Here is a 23,291-nt window from a genome sequence, read left to right as displayed (position 1 = left end):
GCGTTTGAGCATTGCCTGGAGGTTGGGAGGGAATGTTCCTGTTGCACCTGCAAGCTGCATAATAATGTAGTGGATGTGATCTTTAAGAGAGGGGAGGAATAAGAGAGGGGTGATCAGGGAACACAGGATGGTTGTGGTCAGTGGCATTCTATTTACCCTGCAGGGGTTTAGTGGCAAAAGCTGGGAGCCATAACAATATTGAGTTGTATGTCAGCTAAACAGTGCCTGGATTAGTAACTGACCAACCTTCCACAAGATCCAACTACTCAGTTCCTATAAAGCAAAATGCTCTTCAATCAGATATGGATCTGAGTTAAAATAAGTTGATCCATATAAGTATCTTGGTATTTGGAAGACCTGTAGAAAAGCTGCACGGCTGAAGATACCTTGTTTTGGTCTGTCCTAAACCAAACACTTCTCTCATTGAATGGAAAGTGAGTGCCAGAAACTGGAATGAACTGCACACGACCCAAAAACTTAGCATTTTCATCGCTCCTTATTCCTTCAGAAATAAAATGTTTGCTGTTATACAGTTACTGCACCTGCTAAGTGCCTATCCTTCTGTTTATATTTATCACCTGAGACCCCTTATCCTTCTGTATGTACAGTTATGTATTAAACCATATGGTGAGTTCCTATTTACCTTATCCATCTACACTCACCTAAAGGATTATTAGGAACACCTGTTCAATTTCTCATTAATGCAATTATCTAATCAACCAATCACATGGCAGTTGCTTCAATGCATTTAGGGGTGTGGTCCTGGTCAAGACAATCTCCTGAACTCCAAACTGAATGTCAGAATGGGAAAGAAAGGTTATTTAATCAATTTAGAGTGTGGCATGGTTGTTGGTGCCACACGGGCTGGTCTGAGTATTTCACAATCTGCTCAGTTACTGGGATTTTCACGCACAACCATTTCTAGGGTTTGCAAAGAATGGTGTGAAAAGGGAAAAACATTCAGTATGCCTTGTTGATGCTAGAGGTCAGAGGAGAATGGGCCGACTGATTCAAGCTGATAGAAGAGCAACTTTGACTGAAATAACCACTCGTTACAACCGAGGTATGCAGCAAAGCATTTGTGAAGCCACAACACGCACAACCTTGAGGCGGATGGGCTACAACAGCAGAAGACCCCACCGGGTACCACTCATCTCCACTACAAATAGGAAAAAGAGGCTACAATTTGCACGAGCACACCAAAATTGGACAGTTGAAGACTGGAAGAATGTTGCCTGGTCTGATGAGTCTCGATTTCAGTTGAGAAATTCAGATGGTAGAGTCAGAATTTGGCGCAAACAGAATGAGAACATGGATCCACCATGCCTTGTTACCACTGTGCAGGCTGGTGGTGGTGGTGTAATGGTGTGGGGGATGTTTTCATGGCAAACTTTAGGCCCCTTAGTGCCAATTGGGCATCATTTAAATGCCACGGCCTACCTGAGCATTGTTTCTGACCATGTCCATCCCTTTATGACCACCATGTACCCATCCTCTGATGGCTACTTCCAGCAGGATAATGCACCAAATTGGTTTCTTGAACATGACAATGAGTTCACTGTACTGAAATGGCCCCCACAGTCACCAGATCTCAACCCAATAGAGCATCTTTGGGATGTGGTGGCACGGGAGCTTCGTGCCCTGGATGTGCATCCCACAAATCTCCATCAACTGCAAGATGCTATCCTATCAATATGGGCCAACATTTCTGAAGAATGCTTTCAGCACCTTGTTGAATCAATGCTACATAGAATTAAGGCAGTTCTGAAGGCGAAAGCGGGTCAAACACAGTATTAGCATGGTGTTCCAAATAATTTTTACTTTGTTTTCACAGTAAACAACCTTTGGTTCTCAGTCAGCTTTAAAAAGTTGAAAGGTTGAAATAAAAAAGGTGGCCATGATATGGGTATGACAGTTATGCCATTGTGGCCCAAATACCATAATTGATTGAAAATGTAGCCAGGACACAGGGTTTAACAGTGTCATGGGATCTTTAGTGATAATAGAATGTCAGAACACCTGTTTGATTCCCCTAAGCATGGCAATTTCCCCTTCGTTACCCTGGGATTTGATATTTTGAGCAGAGGGAAGGCTACCCCCTACTGGTCCTGAAACATATAACTTCCTGCAATACTTCGTCTCACAGGGACTAACAAGCACCAACAAATCAAATCTTGATTTAATCCTCAAGCTTTAAAGATAATACATGTGTTGTTCTGTCCTTGAGCAAGATAGTTATCCCTAATAGCTCCCAGAAGTTACTTCATTCGTAAAATATAAATGTATAAAACGTTCTATGGTTCTACGGTAAATCAAAGATTAGAAATCGCCATCGAAATATTCAAACCTTGGGATACCTAGCATTAACTTAGGAACTTGAATGGTGATCTTTTGAATAAACGTTTTTACTATTATAATGTTAGGAAGCATGTTATCAAATTGTGTATGTTGAGAACGGATGAGAATGAATGGCGGTTTCACTTCCCAAACCAGTCTAAAATGTGGGCGGAGTGTGTACAACAAGGAGTGGAGGAGGGTCAATAAATACGGGGCGGGTGATGGGCGCTACAGTTGGTGGGGCGGGGGAAGGAAAGTCAGCACAAAAAAAAACTCAATGGATATTTTGGGAATTTGTAGGCCTACTTTTTTTTTAGATTAGTTGTTTTCAATTTGGATTGATATTGATAGTAAATACTGTTTCCAAATAATTGACATTTGAAGTGAGGTAGAATAAAAGAAATAGACGATAGGGTAAGGTACCGTGTTAAATATTATAAAGCTGTCCTATGGAAGAAGCTATGATCGCTCTCATTTTTCACTCCATACCAAAGCTACAGGGAAGTTTAGAGAGGACCCCTGGCCTGATCCGGGCTATTGTTATTTTCACGCAGGCCACGTAGCTACGTGGTTCGAAGGGTTGAGTCCGGAGTCCCAACAATTAGGGAGGAAGTACCCTACCCCTCATCCCGACGGCATGGGAACGAGACGCTAAGAGGATACGTGTGTGTTCAAGCTTCGTGGGAATTTTCGGCAAAGGTAGGTGTTCTGTTGAATGTGCATAATCCATTCATTGAGGACGGTTGGACCTTAGCAAATAACATGAGATTCGCGGATGGGGACCGTCTTGTCCAGATCACATACCATTTCTGCTCGATAGTGGTCGCGGAGTTTCGCCCCCATTGTTTGCTATAACCCTCATAATGGTGGATAAAATCCTGCCTACGTCGCAGAAAAGACATGTGTAACCTACATTGCATTTCAAAGCAGGGAATCATTGATTAACTGTTTTGTGTTTGTTTCTGGTTTGCTCGTAACAGGCTAGGTTTTATTCAGTCCTTTGTGGCTGTAATGTTAAATTATTAATGGAGATCGAGCTGACCCAAACCCACAGATAATGAGGGGCATGCCTCTATTTATTCCAAGTTTGACTAGTTACAGAGCATCTGATCCAACTGGTGGCTATATTACGTGTTTGTAACATAGTTAAAAACACGTAACAACACAGGAGATGTCCCCCATTTTAACAAGGACTCTAGGTGCATGTTACGAATGCAAATCCTCTTTTCTAGGGACTTAAGACAAGTGAAAATCTATACTAGCTACTGCTAGAGCTCATATTGGCGCTTGTTAAACCTTATCTTTGTAAGTAACACAGTTACTCCTTTTTCAGTTCTTTAGGTTAAAAGTATTCTTAACTAAGTTGCACCAACTTATATCATTTGAAATGTATCAGGTTGACCAGGCTATTGTCCCAGCTGCCTGTGGCTCTCAAAATAAACAGCCCCACAGGTCAGAAGGCCATAGATTCAACACAGCAGTGACTCCTAAGGCTACATTGAACAGGTTCTGTAGACCGTTGAGTGGTAAAGTGTCCAACAATATCATAACAGCACTGCTCTGTCCAGTCATAAACCATGTGATGATTTGGTTGCACTCTGTCTTACATTGTATACACTCCTAGTCAAATTCTTATCAAATTATATTTGCCACATGCTTCATCTACAACAGGTGCAAATGAATGGCAATGCTTTCTTACAGTCCCTTTATAAGTAATTTAGCAGGAGGTCTTTTTAAGAGCCATGTGTGTGGTAGAGTCTACCTTATGCATATTTGGTCAATACTAAAGGGATAGTGCAAAAAGGGTGACACATATGGAGAGCTTTGGTATATTGCTTCATAGAAGAGAGGCAGATTGGACACAAGGTTGAGGGTGCTGTGGCTTTTTTCCAGTGGGGTTTTCTGTTGTCACTGCAATTAGCACTAGATGGGTGGGGGTTTAAAATGTTGTGTGTGTGTGTGGCCCTCATACACTACCTCCTGGGCTGTGCACGTTTGTTTACACAAGAGATGTTTTTGGGTTCATATTACTTTTACATTAAGTTACATACTGGTTTCCCCACCATGAGGGTTGTTTGTACTTTGCCACTGTCAAAGCTTTCTTACAGTCCCTTCCCGGAAGATGTTTCACTGGCCAGACGTGCTGAAATGTAAGGCTGGTAAATGGCAGTGTGTACTTGGAAACGACAAGACATTTGTGATACGTTTTGTGGAATATTATGACGTACTATATAGTTAAATGCTGATGGCACCTGTCAGAGTGGGTCACCACCACCCCCGATCCCAGTCCACAGGATTGAATGTTGTGAGTGGGGGTGATTTGGATGTAGAATTTGACTTTCATTTAAGGCAGATACTGGGCCTGGTGGTATTTTGTATAACACTGGCGGTTGAATCGGATGCCGCATATTTAGATGTTTGAAGATTGATTATGTGGTATGTCCAGGTCTTTATGACATTACTTAATGAGATCATCTTTGTGAAGATTGAGCAAGTGGGGAGTCATCACTACGGCAACTGTTTTTAGCCATTACCTTACTCACAGGACACAGCTGGTTGAATAAGGAAAGGAAACTCTACCTTTCTCTCCAGCATACCACACCCAGACGGATCAGGTGTTTGTCATCGCCATGTCCACAGAAAGCCTGGTCTGTCTCTGGGGGTTCAAGTTCAGTCCAAGGGACCACGAAAACAATGATGAGCGAGGGAACATGCAAACAATGATGTGCATGTGTTTTGGATATTTCAAATGCACGAAGTCAGCTGTACATACAGCTCTGTGCGCACCGCCCCCCAGGGCTGCTGTACGTCTCCCTTACAACAACTCATTTATAGGTGGTGTTTCTTATCAGCATGTGATGGGGGCTGAGGTGTAGCACGTGAACACCGTGGGTTATCATTGGTGGCTACAGAAGCTAATATTCGTTTATTCGTGTAGACAGTGGGGCACTTCCGAAGACGAGGCCTAAATCAACGACTGCAGACACACAGACAGGCACAGCTCCTGAGAGTCTATTGAGAATATAAAGGGTGTTGTCGAGAGGTAATGCTCCGTGCACATATACGTCTCCCTGTCGGACACCAGGGTTCAATACACACGTCTCCACCTGTGTCTCCACTTATCCTGTCTCCATCCTACTGTCAATAATAGCCTTCTAGAAAACAGTGAAAAGTAAGGATAATGGAATGGCATTTTGATGGAGTTATGTGTTTTAAATTTAGTGTTGTGCATTAAATTGACTGATACAAATGGCTCAGTCCGCCACATATGTGGCAAATCAAACTTACATGGTAACCCCATACAATTAACATAGTGCCCATATCAATTAGGCATGTGACAAGACATAGTCACTCAAACACTTGTATTTCTCTCAGCGTGTTGGAGGGTGCTATAAGGTCAGGTTTCCACGGAAACTGTCAACCTCAAATCCCCTCCAGCTGAACACCCTCTTTCATCACCATGGCAGTGGAGAGGCCCCGTTACCCAGGGGACCAAGGGAGACCAAGAGGGAATGTGAGATGGGAAAATAGAGGGAGAGGCCAAACAAGTTTGTGAAAACACAGTAATCCAATATGGCCGCCATTGTGTCAAATTTGTAGACTTTTCCGGCCTATGGCTCACTCCAGACAGCCTTTGGTCTGCAGAACTGTGCCTGCGTTAGGGCCACGCATGCCTGAGAGCTAAAAGCGTGTGTTCACTCCTAGGGCTAGCAAGCTTTAGCTCAATAGGATAGTGATGTCTTGAGTTGCCCAGTCAGAGTTTGATACACAGAAATACTTGATTTGTAGGTCACTTTTTTTTTCTTTTTTTTTTTTTACTAATTATGTTCCTTCTGATCTCTTTTAGGGACTGTCCATTTTTACCCCCTCCTTATCCTCCAGGTCATCCTATTCTGTCTCCACCTCCCCTCCCCCTTTCTTGTCTTCCTTCTTTACTTCCTCCCCTTCTTCTCCGGTCCTGGTCCACCAGACCCTGATTCCCTCTGGTGGGCTCTTCTCCCTCTCCCTGTCCGCCGGCCTCCAAGATAGATTCCCTCAGGAGTAAGGTTGACCTGCTGAAGTTGCCCCTGGCCTTGTCCAACAAGTCCATCTCAGAGCGCAAGAGCCAGCTGGGCGGAGCCAGGGAACGAGGCACGGGGGGAGGAGGGGCCCGTCAAACCCACCCGCCAACTCGAGACATGGACAACGAGTCGCAGTACTCGGGCTACTCCTACAAGTCATCTCATTCCCGAAGCTCCCGCAAGCACAGGTACCAGATGACGCCCACCCGTTAACTTGGATTGATTCGTGTTATTTTTCCCTAAAACATTTTCTCTCAACCAGTAGGTTATGGGCTAATAAGCTAAAGGCTGATGTAATCTCAACTCATATTTGTCCAAGTCAGGAGCACAACAGGAAATTTGAATGGTGCTGCCGCAACAAATCAAAACCTTAGCTTAAATCAGGTAGCCTCTAGCCTCACTAACAACGGGTGTTGTGTACAGGATATCAGATGTTTTTTGATCAAATAGCCCAACCTGGAGCCAGTCAAATAAAAACGTGTTTGATGTAGGCTGTAGCTGTGTCCTGTTAGCAAACTCCATGGCTAAAATAAAATTGATAGTATTGAAGAAAAATACATCGATATACTCACAACTACTATAGTTGTTTGGCGGCAGGACGGCGTTAAATGCATGTGTAACGAGTACCCCCACACACACACACACACACACACACACACACACACACACACACTGATCCAATAGTCGATGGTCACTGATGAACCACCAGATATGGATAACACATGTAGCCCCCAGGTTTCGGTCATGATTACGAAGCTCAGTACATTGACTCCACTGTGTCTGTCTTTGGTCCAGGGATCGGAGGGACCGGCATCGCTCCAAGAGCAGAGATGGCAGCAGCCGCGGGGACAAGTCCGTGACCATCCAGGCCCCCGGGGAGCCGCTACTCGACGCCGAGTCCACCCGTGGTGACGACAGGGTCAGAACCACAACCTTCTGCTTCTAGCTCCACATTCCTTTCTCCAAATCTTTATCTCAGAACCTGGCCACAGGTTTTGCCTGACCTAACCAGGAACAGACTGTGGTCCGAGTCAGACAAACATCAGAACCAGTCATAATCCCACCCGGACACCCCTCCTCCTGTCTCTGTAAACCCCCCCCCCCCCCCCCCCCCCCCCCCCCCCCCCCCCCACCCCCCCCCTTTTTCCATTTTGACCTGTCCCGTGTCCTGTCCCGTTCTGCAGGATGATAACTGGGGAGAGACCACCACCGTGGTCACCGGAACATCAGAACACAGCGTGTCCAACGAAGACCTGACCAGGGTCTCCAAGGAGCTGGACGAATCCTCTCCCCTGGAATGCAAACGCTTCCTGGGTCCTGTGCTGGGTGGCTGCCTGGGCCTCTTCGCCCTGGTCACTCCGCTGGCCTTCCTGGTTCTCCCCCAGCTGCTGTGGCGCGAGGCCCTGGACCCGTGCGGCACCCCCTGCGAGGGCCTCTACGTCTCCCTGGCCTTCAAGCTCCTGGTGCTCCTCATCTCCTCCTGGGCGCTGTTCCTGCGCCCGCCGCGCGCCACCCTGCCCCGCTTCTTTGTCTTCCGCTGCCTGCTGATGGTGCTGGTGTTCCTGTTCGTGGCGTCCTACTGGCTGTTCTACGGCGTGCGCGTGCTGGAGCCCCGGGAGAGGGACTACCGGGGCATCGTAGAGTACGCCGCGTCGCTGGTGGACGCCCTGCTCTTCATCCAGTATCTGGCCCTGGTGCTGCTGGAGGTCAGACACCTTCAGCCCGCCTTCTGCCTGAAGGTGGTTCGCACCACGGACGGGGCCAGTCGCTTCTACAATGTGGGACACCTCAGGTCAGTGTCTGTCTGTGGACGTACGTTATGGCGCTTGCGGGTCTTCATTACGAAGTGGACGGTAATAGATGGTGGTGGTGTGTTCCAGTGTTCAGAGGGCAGCAGTGTGGGTGTTGGACCGGTACTACAGTGATTTCCCAGTCTACAACCCTGCCATGCTCAACCTGCCCAAGTCTATCCTCTCCAAGAAGATGTCTGGATTCAAAGTCTACTCTCTGGACGGTAAGCAATCGCTGTACGGCGTCTAGTATAACTACCGACCATCCCTTCCACCCACTTCTGTCTTTTGCATATATACGTGCAATTAATGATTGCTGTGATTACTGCACATCCACTGATCCACAGAGAGCAGCACCAACAACTCCACCAGCCAATCCCGGGCCATGATTGCTGCGGCGGCCCGCAGAAGAGACAACTCGCACAACGAGTACTACTATGAGGAGGCGGAGATGGAGCGCAGGGTCCGCAAGCGCAAGGCCAGGTAGGGCTTACACCGGCCATAGGAAGACCAACCCTGTTAATGTCCCTGCCCCATTTTGTCCCCAGCGATTCCTGCAGTTTCTGCACGATGCCGTAGGGGAACCAGTCCGTTTTAATAGTGTTTCGGTCACCGCAACGATGCCTGATATCACAGTGCTGCGTAATCATAATTGACGGCTGTTGTGTCATCCAGGTTGGTTGTGGCGGTGGAAGAAGCCTTCACCCACATCAAGCGTCTCCAGGATGATGACCCTGCTGCCTCGTCCCCCAAACACCCCCGTGAGGTGATGGACCCCCGGGAGGCGGCTCAGGCCATCTTCGCCCCCATGGCCCGGGCCATGCAGAAGTACCTGAGGACCACGCGCCAGCAGCCTTACCACAGCATGGAGAGCATCCTCACACACCTGCAGTTCTGCATCACCCACAACATGACTCCCAAGGTGATCAGCTACTTACCATGTCCTCTTAGTCGAGAACGTAGAACCCTTAAAGGGGGAAGGATACACTGTGTGTTACTTCCAGGGTACAAATGTTAAAACCGCCTTTGGGATGCGTTTCACGCATTTGGGTCAATTAAAAGTGTCTGGTATACTCAAATACCCGTCAATGCTGCACCCGTTCATTTAGTCTCCCTTATTCCGCATGATTTTGAAAGCCTGTTTTAATGTATTTGTCCTCACAGGCTTTTCTGGAGCGTTACCTCAGCCCAGGGCCTACCGTGCAGTACCAGCGTGAGAATGGCAGAGGGCGTCAGTGGACTCTAGTGAGTGAGGAACCAGTGACCTCTGCTCTGCGTCAGGATCTGGTCTTCTCCTTGCGGCGCCTCGACTTCTCCCTGGTTGTCACGGTGCAGCCCCTCCCATTCTTGCGTCTCGGGGAGGAGTTTATTGACCCTAAGAGCCACAAGTTTGTAATGAGGCTGCAGTCAGAGACGTCTGTTTAGAGCTAATGGAGGCCTCTGATCCTTCGGGGATTTGCAAGCATGTACTAGGTCATTATAAATCCTCCTGTTGAACCAATGTCATGGATGTTACCAGAATGGGATGAAACTAAGATCTTCCAAAGACCGAAGAGGGATGCCATGACGATGTCTTCATGACACTGTAGAATTCCCTTGTATTCCAAAGGGAGCAAAGCCTAAATTTATTCTGATGAATAACATTTTTCACGTAAAGATCACTATCTGACCACTAGAGGAGCTGTGTCATTGCCCTCTGTTCTACTTCCTGATGTCTTACGAACGGACCAATCAGAGTACAACTCTCAGGCCCGGCAGCTGCACCTATTCGTTGCCAGTGTGATGTTGACGTGATTAGGAAAGAAGAGGTCGGTTTTCTATAGGGGTGTGACTTTTTTTACTACAGAATGTATGTTTATTGAATTAATAAGGCATTTCTTGTTGCGCTGTAGGTCTTCATATGTTTGTGAAGGAAATACATTCCTGAACTTCTTTAAACTGAGAGTCTATGTTGTAACAATTCATATTGTATGTGTGGCTCTCATTTCATTTTACACTGGTCTTTTTAAACAAATGTAATAGTTTGGTAAAGTCTGAGAATACATTCCTGGTTTGGACCCTCTCTCACGATGTTTCTTAGACAGAATGTTCTGAACCTGTTGATCCACAAAGCTGTTTGGAATGGACTTGTCTTGAGGCCGTGTCCACTGTCCTCCATTCATTTTCTTTCTGACCTTCCTGACCAGAGACGTGTGATTTTATCCTTACTGCAGTTGTAGCAAATCACCACATTGTGCCACATTGTAAACATGACAAAAGTCTGCTGCATTGAATAGCCTTACCCATGTATGAATGACAAAACCCTGGCCAGTCATCTCTGACCAAGAACCACTTCTCTGACCACTAAACCTCTAGGTTCTTCCAAGATGTACTGTAACTGGCAGCTTGATGTTGACGCTTGAACTGCTCCAAACAGTCGTCCCCCTACTTTTGGAGAATTGAGCCCCAATATGACTAATGTGTCATTTGTATTCAAGCCATTAGAACTGATACCATTCATTGATAAGAGAACAACCAATGAAATGAAGTTCAAACCAGGTTTACATAACTGATGACAACATCTAATGGCAAAATGCAAATTATTGTCATACCAGTTTTTATGCATGCTAGAAATTCGGGTTTAAGTACATTTTCTATGTTTTTATATCATTTCTATGAAGCCTAAGTTATGATAATGCAATAATGTATTTTTTTTTTTTACTTTTGGAAAAGAGTTCGCTTGTACAAAGATGGGTAGATTTGACTTTCTTTTATTAATATTAGCTGCTTCTAGCTTGTAGTGTGCTAGATGTTTTTTCATTAAATAATTTTCCTGTGCACCTGCTCTCACTGTCATTCATTCACCACTTATTTACCACTAGTTAGCATGCTGATTAATGAAGTTTGTGTAATGGAAGAGGCCTTTTAAGCATGGCGTGAAATCATGCCCCTCTTCCTCAGGGCTCAGTCATAACCCAGCTAAAGATACCGAATCTATTAGTAATTCAGTTTAAACTTTTCTTTCCTGAAATACATTTACCCCCGTTTTTGGAAGGGCACCCATACAGATGGAAAGAGGAGGGGAGTCACCCATTTCATTATCATTTTGGTAACTTGGCTGACATTCTTATCCAGAGCACCTTTAAATAATGTGTGGAGGGGAGGGTTTATGTCACCATGAAAGCTATGCGAACTAGATAGGATTGTTTCATCCAGGACAACAGGTTTTTACAACCCCTACTCACAAGAGTCCAGACACTGGTGTTGCCCCCCATCTGATGGATGGCACCCTACATAGGGCAATGTCCCCTTCATTGTCTTCCATAGATGTGTAGAGAAATTTGTCATCGCTTTGTGTGTCTTTTTTTTTGGACAATTCTTAGCGCCTTCTGACACAGTGAGTTGTGCGATCAAGGAAGGTGCAGTTGCCATACCTGGCGATGGTACAGCCTGTTAAGTACCTCTGGATGGTGCAGCTGCAGAAGGTTTTTCAAAGGTCCATCCCAAATCATTTCATCTTCCTAACAGCCAAGAGGCACTGGAAGGCTTCTTCGTAATTGGTTGGGTGTGTATGGGTATGTATGGACCATGTTCATTGTTTGGTGTTGGTGGACATCAAGGAACTAGAAGATCTTAACCCTTTCCACTTCTGTCTGTGGATGCAGGCATCCTCACCCCTCATTATCAGCTCCTTTGAAATGCTGACGTTGAGAAAGAGATTCTGTATTCAACATAAACTACTACCTCTCCGGATATGAAGCAAACTCTCTGCAAGTGACCTTTTTAATGGCATCAAAGGTTCTGCATCTGTCCTTGGGTTTCTTGAGCGTAGTCATGCCATTGACACCATTGATCACCACCCTGGTTAAGAAGAAATGAAAACCCATTTTGTGCTACATAGAGACGTTCTTGCCTGGTTTGGATACTATCTAGCTGAAAGATGTTTGTATTTGTGGCATATGGTATGTCCTCTGTACGCTTTTGTGTTCCTCAAAGCTCAGTTTTGGAACCAAAATGGTTAATATTAATATGGTGTGTTCTTGTTCTCTTAGATTCCTTTTTTTTGCCATTTGCCTTTGATTAAAACCTGTGAATATTCAGTGTATAAAGTATGCAAATAAACATTTTATAACACACTCATAACAAATAACTATTCATAAAATATACATTCACAGTGTCCCTTACGATTAACAACATGCCATGAGCTATGAAGTATCTAGGAACAGTGTGAAATCCTCAAATCACATCAGAAATGTTTATTTTATTTATATATTCTCTTTCATACACCGATCAGCCATAACATTATGACCAGCTGCCTAATATTGTGTAGGTCCTCTTTTTGCAACGAAAACTGTCCTGGCCCATTGAGGCATGGACTCAACTAGACCTCTGAAGGTGTGCTGTGGTATCTGGCACCAAGACATTAGCAGCAGATCCTTTAAGTCCTGTAAGTTGCGGGGTGGGGCTTCCATGGATCAGACTTATCCAGCACATCCCACAGTTGCTTGATTGGATTGAGATCTGGTAACTTTGGAGCCCAAGTCAACACCTTGAACTCGTTGTTGTGCTCCTCAAACAATTCCTGAACCATTTTTGCTTTGTGACAGGGTACATTATCCTGCTGAAAGAGGCCAATGCCATCAGGGAATACCGTTGCCATGAAAGGGTGCACATGGTCTGCAACAATGCTCAGGTAGGTGGTACATATCAAAGTAACATCCACATGAATGGCAGGACCCAAGGTTTCCCAGCAGAACATTGCTCAAACATCTCACTGCCTCCAACGGCTTGCCTCCTTCCCATAGTGCATCCTGGTGCCATGTGTTCTCCTGGTAAGCGACGCACACATACCCGACCATCCACGTGATGTAAAAGGAAATGTGATTCATCAGACCAGGCCACCTTCTTCCATTGCTCCGTGGTCCAGTTCTGATGCTCATGTGCCCATGAACCTTGGCCACCCATGACCCTGTTGCTGGGTCATCACATTTCCTTCCTTGGACCACATTTGATAGGTACTGATCACTGCAGACTGGGAACACCCCACAAGGGCTGCAGTTTTGGAGATGCTCTGACCCAGTGGTCTAGCCATCACAATTTGGCCCTTGTCAAAGTCACTCAGATCCTTACACTTGCCCATTTTTCCTGCTTCTAACACATCAACTTTGAGGACAGAATGTTCACTTGGTACCTAATATATCCCACCCACTGACAGGTGCCATGATAATGAGATAATCAGTGTTATTCACTTCACCTGTCAGTGGTCATAATGTTATGGCTGATCTGTGTGTATTCTAGTAGGTAAGGATCTCTGTGGGCGGGGATTGATTTTAACATTATGGACAGACATTTAAATATGAGCCAATAACTTCCTGCAACACCGCCTCACAGTTTCTGTTCAGAGGTGTCAGAAACCCACAGACAGACACTAAAAGAACATCAAGTACAACAACTCTCCATCTACTTGAACGTTTTCTACAAAGATGCTTCCTGGATCGCTAATATTGGTTGCTTTCTTCTTGAACTTTAGCCTTGCAGGTGAGTATCCAATGTTTTATTTTATGTTCAGCATTTATTTTACCATACCGTGAACAGGGACATAAAAATATTTTTAAAGTTTATGTTACCTTTACATAATTCAGTAGACGCTCATCCAGTGGAAGTGAGTGACTATGTTTTTATTAGTGATATCCACGATTGGATGACCAGAATAATGACTATAGTGATGATGACAGTTTATATATAAGTATTCTTTCATAATATGTGCAGAGACCCAGGTGCCTGAGGGGAAGCTGTGTTACATTCTGGATGGGGTCCTTGGGATGTACGGCATCATTCTCACCATCTTGTACTGCAGACTTAGAGTGAGGAGTTATTAACACACTATAACACATTATAAGACACTTTTGAATTATAACACACCCATGTCCACAAGACATGATACATTATAACACACTTTACCATCATCAAGCCACAATACATTTTAACACACCTCACTACCCACAACACTATACATTATAACACACCTCACTATCTACAACACTATACATTATAACGTAACTCATTACCCACAATACTATACATTATAACACACCTCAGTACCCACAACACTATACATTATAACACATCTCAGTACCCACAACACTATACATTATAACGTAACTCATTACCCACAATACTATACATTATAACACACCTCAGTACCCACAACACTATACATTATAACACACCTCATTATCCCCCAACACTATACATTATAACGTAACTCATTACCCACAATACTATACATTATAACACACCTCAGTACCCACAACACTATACATTATAACATACCTCACTACCCACAACACTATACATTATAACACACCTCATTATCCCCCAACACTATACATTATAACATACCTCACTATCTACAACACTATACATTATAACACACCTCAGTACCCACAACACTATACATTATAACACACCTCAGTATCCACAACACTATATACTATAACACACCTCCGTACCCACAACACTATACATTATAACATACCTCTCTATCTACAACACTATACATTATAACACACCTCAGTACCCACAACACTATACATTATAACACACCTCAGTACCCACAACACTATATACTATAACACACCTCAGTACCCACAACACTATACATTATAACACACCTCACTATCTACAACATTATACATTATAACACACCTCAGTACCCACAACAATATACATTATAACACACTTTACTACCCACAACACAATACATTATAACACACCTCACTATCTACAATACTACACATTATAACACACCTCACTACCCACAACACAATACATTATAACACACCTCACTATCTACAATTCTACACATTATAACACACCTCACTACCCACAACACAATACATTATAACACACCTCACTATCTACAATACTACACATTATAACACACCTCACTACCCACAACACAATACATTATAAGACACCTCACTATCTACAACACTATACACTATACCACACTTAACTGACCACAAGACACAATACATTATAAAACACTTCACTATCCACATCCTTTCACACTCACACATATATTTAATGTAAACTATGTTTATAATATTCCTTAGATGAAGCCGACCTACATTAACACTGGTGAATATCCACAGGACACAGGCAGATATCAGGTACATTTAAGTGTGTGTGCTTGTGTGGGGGGAGAGAAAGCCAGGGAAAGAGAGACTACAAATGTTATCACTAACCAACATTTAACTACGACCTCTTTTATAATCCAGAAATGTTACACATTTTAATGGCGACCTAATTTATTCAGGCAAAATTATTTTATCCTGCTTGTGATTTTTGAAATTCAACCCAAAGACATAAAAGTAAATTATATCAATCAGGTCTTGCATGTAATCTCAAAGCCCAAGAGACCTACTTCCACCCCCCTACCAGCAACTGTTATCATTTCCTGTAAAAAAAAAAAAAAGAATTGACCACCAAACCCTCTACCTATAAACACTGTTTCCATTACTGTCAGACTAAGATGCAACATTATATCCTGTTGTACAAAAATAGTTGGTTATTAGATATGTTGTAAAGCTAATCAAATAACAAATTCAAAAGCGAAGAGAGGTGAAAGCCTTAAGAATTCAACACCCACAATCTATAGTCTTCTACACCCATTACTTAGCTTTTAAGTAGAATTAGAGAAATTGAAAATAAGTAGGAAAGTACTAATCAGGAAAGATGGCGGTCTCTTCTGTCTATGTCTACTTAAAAAATGATGTGAAATCATTTTCTGTAGAAATTGCATGCTTGTGTTTTCATGTTTTTTGACTTCAGCTGATTACTGCATAGATAATAACTCTCATAATTTCCATTTTACAGAAAGAAGAAGGAATTTATGTTGTAAGATTATTTTTCTATATTTTTATTTTAACAAAATATTTCAAATGGCTCGTATTACTTTTCAATTTTAGGATTTCAAGTCATTTGAAGTCTGTCAATGTTTGTCCTCCCACAGGGTCTAACCCAGCATGGCCAGGACACCTATGAGACTATCAAAGTGCAGAAGAAAGCCATGCTGGTGTGACAAAAGTGGAAGAGAGTTGTGCTAGCAGTGGTAAACAGCAAACCACAAACCCTGCTAAAAACTGCATTTAGGACTTTATATGACAGCTTGCTTTCCTTTACAAAATCTCAAGCGTAGGTCGTGCCCATGTTGCTGGCCGTTGAATGAAGGCCCAAGTGAGTCAGTGTTCAAAACACCTTTTAAGTACTCTGGAAAACAACCGTAACTATCTCTGACTGATTATCAGTGTCAATGTCATTCAAAATGTATATTAAATGGATGTAATTATTTAAATTACATGTAATCAGGGATCCCCATACTTTTTATCACAGTATAAATTATAGTTTTTTATACATATTTTTAGGGAAATACTAGGATTCAGGTAAAGTGGACATGTAACGTTGTATTGCTATCAGGCTTGAGTTTTTGTAATAAATGTTAAGTTCAACCTGCTAGTAAACCAAAAGTTTTTTTTAAATTAATAATAATAACAGGCAATCAGGAATCAAATTGATATTGCCAATGTACACAATATAAAAAAAACATTACATTCTACTACTAATGGGTCAGTTGAAATCTATTTTTAGTGAAAGTTGGGACGTGCATTGATGAAAGAAATCATCCATTTGGGTCCCTGATTTGCATATATATTTATAAAATTACTCAGTAAATATGGTTCACCCACAGTGCAGAAACAATAAATATTGGGTATACATTATACACTTAATCAGAGACCATGATGTAGAGAAGAGTCTTTAGTAGACACTGGAAAGTTTGCACTGAGTTTGCATTTCTAACCTTAATTGGCAAATCATTCCACATTAATGGAGCTCTATGAGAGAAGGCCCTCCCTCCGGCTGTTTGTTTAGAAATTCTAGGTACAAATAAAAGGTCTGCATCTTGCGATCTAAGGTTATGTGTAGGTATGTATAGCTGTATCATTTCAGCGAGGTAAGTAGGAGCAAGTCCATGTATTGATTTATAGGTTAACAATAAAACCTTAAAATCAGCCCTAGTCCTAACAGGCAGCCAGTGTAAAGAGGTTAGTACTGGAGTAATGTGTTACATTTTTTAGTTCTAGTTAGGATTCTAGCAGCCGTGTGCAGCACTAATTGAAGTTTATTTATTGATTTGTTAGGGTAACTGGAAAGAATAGCATTGCAGTAATCTAATCTAGAAGTAACAAAAGCATGGATTCATTTTTCTGCATCAGTTTTTGATCGAGAGTTTCTGATCTTTGCACTGTTTCGAAGATGAAAATAAGCAACTCTTGAGACATATTTTATACGTTCTTCAAAGGAGAGGTCAGGGTCAAGGTTTCTCACAGTTTTTTGGGTACGACCATGTAGCCGTCGAGGTTCACAGTGAGATCTGCTAACAATGCTCTTTGTTTCTTGGGTCCTAAAACAAGCTTTTCTGTTTTTCTCGAGTTTAAAAGCAAGAAGTTCTCTGTCACCCACTTCCTAATATCTGAAACGCATGCTTCCAAAGTAGCAAATTTTGGGGCTTCTCCATGCTTCATTGAAATATATAACTGTGTCATCAGCATAATAGTGAAAATTGACATTGTGATTACGGATTACATCACCCAGGTGCAGAATATATAGTGAGAACAATAATGGGCTCAGAACCAAACCTTGAGGAACACCAAAACATACTTTGATTTGTCAGAGGATATGCCATCTACACATACGAACTGGTATCTTCCAGATAAATAAGATTTAAACTAGGCTACAACATGTCCACGTAGCCCAATATGGGTTTCCAGTCTCTCTAAGAGAAGGGAGTGATCAGTAGTGTCATTTTTTGAGAGGAACGGGAGGTTCGATATTGGCCTATAATTGTTTAATATGTCGGGATCCAGATTTTTTTAGAAGAGGCTTTGGTACACATCCGGAGGAAAGGGAGCAATTTATTATTTTCAACATTGGCTGGTTGGAATCGGGTCTAGCTATAAACAATTTGTGGGTTTAGTACTCATTACAAATTTAGTGAATGTGTTGAGCGATATGGAATAAAAAATTCAAGTGTCCCCATTGACACCTGGTCAGGGAGGTTCAGGACATTCTCAGGAAAACTGAGATTTTGGGGACTATAACTATTTAAGGAGGAGTCAGTTATTTGTTTTCTAATGGTGATGATCTGTTCATCAAAGTAGTTAATGTATTCATTACAGCTAAAGCGAAGACCTACTTCACTTGTTATGCCTTGCTTTTTGTTAACTTTGCAACTGTATCGAAGATACATTTTTTATTGTTTTTGTTCACCTCAATCAGGTTGGAGAAATAAGCTAATCGAGCAGATGTCTATCCAGGCTAGTCTGAATACTTCCAACTTGGTGGAGCGCCACTTTCGCTCAAATTTTCTGGAGGCTTGCTTAAGTGCTCTAGTATTGTCTGTGTACCAGGGAGCAGGTTTCTTGTTGCGTATTTCTTTTGTTTTTAGTGGTGCAACCGTATCTAAAGTATTTCGCAGTGTTGAGTTTAGATCCTCGATTTGATCGTTTGCGGATTTATTTACTATGTTGTTGATGAGCGAGATTGTAAAAATATAAAGAAATCTATTTGTAGTCTAAGAATTTATAGTACGGTTTTTGGAACTTATTGTTTGCAAATGGATTTCTTATTTTTACAGTAAATGTAATAAGACATTGATCCGATATTCCAGGATTGTGGGGGGAAATTATTTGATCTACAATATCTATTTCTCGTGACAGGACTAAATCTAAGGTATGATTGTGGCAGTGTGTTGGACCTGAGACAATTATGGCTTCAAAGGATTTTTGAAGAGGGTCATTGGACTTTTCCATATGAATATTGAAATTGCCAAAAATTTGAATACTATATCTGCCATGACTACAAGGTTAGACAATAATTCTGGAAACTCATTGAGGAATATTGTTTATGACCCGGGGGGCCTGTAAATAGTAGCTATGTAAAACGATTTATTAGCCTGGTTAACTTTCATGAGTAAAACTTCAAAAGAATGAAAACCAGTGATGTGTTTGGGAGTAAATGTATATTTACTGTCATAAATATTAGCAACACCCCCTCCTTTTCGGGATGCACGGGGATATGATCACTAGTATAGCCAGGAGGAGAGGCCTCATGTAGGGCAGTGAATTCATCAGACTTTAGCCACGTTTCACACAAGCCAATAACATTTAGTTTATGATCAGAGATTCATTAATTTACTGCAACTGCCTTTGGAGCAAGGGATCTAACATTTAGGAGTCCCATTTTGAGATGCAAGGTGATATAGTCATTTTTATTTGTGACCGAGGTGGAGGAAGGCTTTATCTTAATAAGGTTGCTATTGTTAACACTACCTTGTTTAACTTTTCTCAGCCTAGAACGAGTCACAGTGGCAATAGCTAAAACTGTACTAACTACTCTGGCTATGCTATCGACAGACTCCACTATGCTAGCAGGCTGGCTAAGAGCCTGCGGCCTGACATGCACCCTATCTCATGGTGCGGCTACAGGTAGGCCATGTGATTTTGCTTGCTTTTCATCTCTCAAAATTGTGTTAAATGGTTATCATTGGCTGCTGATGTCATTTACTTTAAGCTGTGCAGGTTCAGTGCAGGTTCATAATCACAGTTTATTTAATTAATTTGTGTTTTGAAGATCCATCACCGGTAGCCAGGGTTGGGAAGGTTACTTTTTAAATGTAATCCATTACAGTTACAAGTTACCTGTCCATATTTGTAATCAGTAACATAACATTACTCAAATGTAATCAAATTACTTTGAATTACGTTTAGATTACTTTCATATTAAGAGGCATTAGAAAACAAATTTTGGCAATAAATGGCAATTTCTCGAAAAGGGGTATTGTCATTATTGTATTATAAAGATTAAGATATCTTACATTTCTACAATAACATAATCCTTGCCTGACATTTGCGTCTGAAGCCGAGCCTCTAACTCTGCCATCTTTACTTGAAGAGATAGTTCTCCGCGTTGTAGCTACAATAATTTTACAGTGATAAGGCATAGTAATGGTACTTAGCTTTGGGTGTTCAGCGGTGAGTAGTTCCGTTAATTATGTCCAAATAGAGTCCCGGTGTAGAAAAGTTGGGTAAACGGTCAACAGATACAAATATTGCGTTGGTAAACTCTTAGAGTATAATTTAACCAATTAGTTTATATACAGTAAATTAGAATACGTTTGGCAGGTAGCCAGGTAGGTAACAGCAAGCAGCTTACTGGATATCAACAATCCCACAAAATGCCAGGTTATTGTGATGTGAGACAAAGATAAATCATGTCAGAACTTTCTCCACCTCTAATGTGACATATAACATGAAGAATTCAATTGAAAAACAAACTGAAATCTTTGAGGGGGAAATAAAAAAACTCACAATAACCTGTTGAAGCACCTTTTGATTTTATTAGAGCACTCAGTCTTTTGGGGTTGGAGTCGATTAGCATGCCACATATTGATGTGACAATATTTGCCCACTCGTCTTTTCAAAAGCGCTCCAAATCTGTCAGATTGCGAGGACATCTCCGGTGCACAGCCCTCTTGAGATCACCCCACAGATGTTCCATTGGATTCAGGTCTGGGCTCTGGCTGGGCCATTCCAAAACGTTATTCTTCTGGTGAAACCATGCTTTTGTGAATTTTGATATGTGCTTTGGGTCGTTGTCATGCTGAAAGGTGAAAAACAGCCCCAAAGCATGATTCTGCCACCACCATTCTTGACTGTGGGTATGGTGTTCTTTGGGTGATGTGCAGTGTTGTTTTTACACCAAACATACCTTTTGGAATTATGGCCAAAAGTTCAACCTTGGTTTCATCAGACCATAACACATTCTCCCACATGCTTTTGGGAGATTTGATGTTTGTTTTTGCAAACTTCAGCCAGGCTTGGATGTTTTTCTTTGTAAGAAAAGGCTTCCGTCTTGCAACCCTACCCCATAGGCCATTCATATGAAGAATACAGGAGATTGTTGTCACATGTAGCACACAGCCAGTACTTGCTATAGGCCTCTTGGAAGCCTCCCTGACCAGTTTTCTTCTTGTCTTTTCATACATTTTGGTGGGATGTTTAGTTCTTGGTAATGTCTCTGTTGTGCCATATTTTCTAACTTTGACGATGACTGTCTTCACTGTGTTCCATGGTATATCTAATGCTTTGGAAATTATTTTGTACCTTTCTCCTGACTGATATCTTTTAACAATGAGATCCCTCTGATACTTTGGAAGCTCTCTGAGGACCATGGCTTTTGCTCTGAGATGCAACTAAGAAAATGTCAGGAAAAACCTAAGTGAACAGCTGAACTGTATTTGTGATTAATCAGAGTCACTTTAAATGATGGCAGGTGTGTAATGACTTCTATTTAACATGAGTTTGAATGTGATTGGTTAATTCTGAACACAGCCACATCCCCAGTTATAAGAGGGTATGCACACTTATGCAACCAGGTTATTGTAAGGTTTTTATTTTTCATTTTTCCCCTTTGAAGATTTCAGTTTGTTTTTCAATTGAATTGTTCACATTATAGGTCACAGTGGAAAGGTGAAAAAAGTCCTGACATGATTTATCTTTGTCTCATTCTTTTACACAGAAAACTGGCATTTTAACAGAGGTGTGTAGACTTTTTATATACACTGTAAACAGAATGTAAAGATGTGCAAATCCCCATTTATCCCTATATTTAATTGGAAATAGTACAAAGACAAAATATCAAATGTTGAAACTGAAAAAGGTTATAGATTTTGGAAAAATACATTTTGAATTTGATGTCAGCAGCACATTTAAAAAACGTTGGGCATGTTTACCACTGTGTTGCATCACCTCTTCTTTTAACAATACTCTGCATGCGTTTGGAAACTGAGGAGGCCAATTGCTGCAGTTTTGAAAGTGAAATGTATTCCTAATTTTGCTTGATATAGGATTTCAACAGCTCAACAGTTCAGGGTCTTGTTGTACTTTTCGTTACATGAAGCGCCTAATGTTTTCAATGGGTGACAGTACTGGACTGCAGACAGGCCAGTTTAGCACCTGGATTATTTTACTACGGAGTCATGCTGTTTTAATACGCACTGAATGTTGTTTGGCGTGAAAAAGACGTCTGGATGGCAGCATATGTTGCTCCAAAACCTGTATATATTGTTCAGCATTAATGGTGCCTTCATAGATTTACAAGTCACCCATTATATGTGCACCAACGCACCCCAATACCATCATGGATGCTGGCTTTTGTGTGCTGATAACAAGCCAGATGGTCCCTCTCCTCATTAGTTCGGAGGACGCGGTGTCCTTGATTCCCAAAAATTATTTCATATTTTGATTTGTCAGAACACAGGACAGTTTTGCACTTCGACTCAGTCCATCTCAAATGAGCTTGGGCCTAGAGAAGGCAGCAGCAGTTCTGGATCTTGTTCATATATGGTTTCTTTGCATGGTAGAGTTTTAACTTGCCTTGTGGATGCAGCAACAGACACAGGTTCACAGACAATGGTTTTCAGAAGTGTTCCTGAGCCCATGCAGTGATTTCCACTACAGAATTGGGTCTGTTTTTAATGCAGTGCTGCCTGAGGGCCAGAAGATCACGACCAGCCAATAATGGTTTTCGGCCTTGTCCCTTGCATACAGCGATTTCGCTGGATTATCTGAATTCTTTAATGATATTATGTACCGTAGATGATGAGATCCCCAAACTCTTTGCAATTTTATGTTGAGAAACGTTATTCTTTTTGTGTTGCAGTATTTGCCTCCACAGTCTTTCACAGAATGGTGAACCCCACTCCATCCTAATTTCTGAAAGACACATCCTCTCTGGAATTATCTTTTAATACCAAATGTTGCTGACCTGAAGCCAATTGACCTAATAAGTTGTGATATTGTCATGGTTTGGGCACGGGTAGAAGGACGCAGGCGCAGAGGAGTCCAAAATGGTGAACAGGTGATTTAATAAACTTACAAAGTACAAAAAAAACAAAAGGGCACAAATGGCAGGACCAGATAACAGGAACAAACACACGCCAACAACAATGACCAACAAGAAACCCTGGGGCAGGAGGAACTTAAATAGGCACATAACAAGG

At 42.1% G+C, this 23,291-nt stretch overlaps 2 protein-coding genes across 3 annotated transcripts; both read left to right on the top strand.

The window, feature by feature from the left end:
• The first annotated feature begins 2,587 nt into the window (after positions 1-2,587).
• LOC105021850 (vang-like protein 2) lies at positions 2,588-11,019 on the top strand. Its single transcript, XM_010889819.4, has 8 exons — positions 2,588-3,036; positions 6,185-6,586; positions 7,194-7,317; positions 7,583-8,190; positions 8,279-8,412; positions 8,536-8,671; positions 8,864-9,110; positions 9,353-11,019. Exons 2-8 carry the CDS (start codon positions 6,516-6,518, stop codon positions 9,611-9,613), a joined length of 1,581 nt encoding a protein of 526 aa, XP_010888121.1. The 5' UTR covers positions 2,588-3,036; positions 6,185-6,515; the 3' UTR covers positions 9,614-11,019.
• A 2,562-nt stretch (positions 11,020-13,581) lies between these two features.
• fcer1gl (Fc receptor, IgE, high affinity I, gamma polypeptide like) lies at positions 13,582-16,740 on the top strand. Of its 2 annotated transcripts, none has more exons than XM_013131310.3 (5): positions 13,582-13,705; positions 13,937-14,031; positions 15,325-15,342; positions 16,049-16,069; positions 16,185-16,740. In XM_013131310.3, the coding sequence occupies exons 1-5, from the start codon at positions 13,651-13,653 to the stop codon at positions 16,251-16,253; spliced, it is 258 nt and encodes an 85-aa protein (XP_012986764.1). In that variant the 5' UTR covers positions 13,582-13,650; the 3' UTR covers positions 16,254-16,740. The 2 variants fall into 2 exon arrangements, with proteins under 2 accessions (XP_012986764.1, XP_010888132.2); XM_010889830.3 differs by having other exon boundaries at positions 15,286-15,342; positions 16,185-16,735.
• The last annotated feature ends 6,551 nt before the right edge of the window (positions 16,741-23,291 follow it).

The sequence above is a fragment of the Esox lucius genome, chromosome 3 (assembly GCF_011004845.1).
Source record: "Esox lucius isolate fEsoLuc1 chromosome 3, fEsoLuc1.pri, whole genome shotgun sequence".
In the NCBI taxonomy this organism is placed as follows: Eukaryota; Metazoa; Chordata; class Actinopteri; order Esociformes; family Esocidae; genus Esox; species Esox lucius.
The sequence above is the reverse complement of the archived record's forward strand: the minus strand, read 5'-3'. Positions and strand labels throughout refer to the sequence as shown.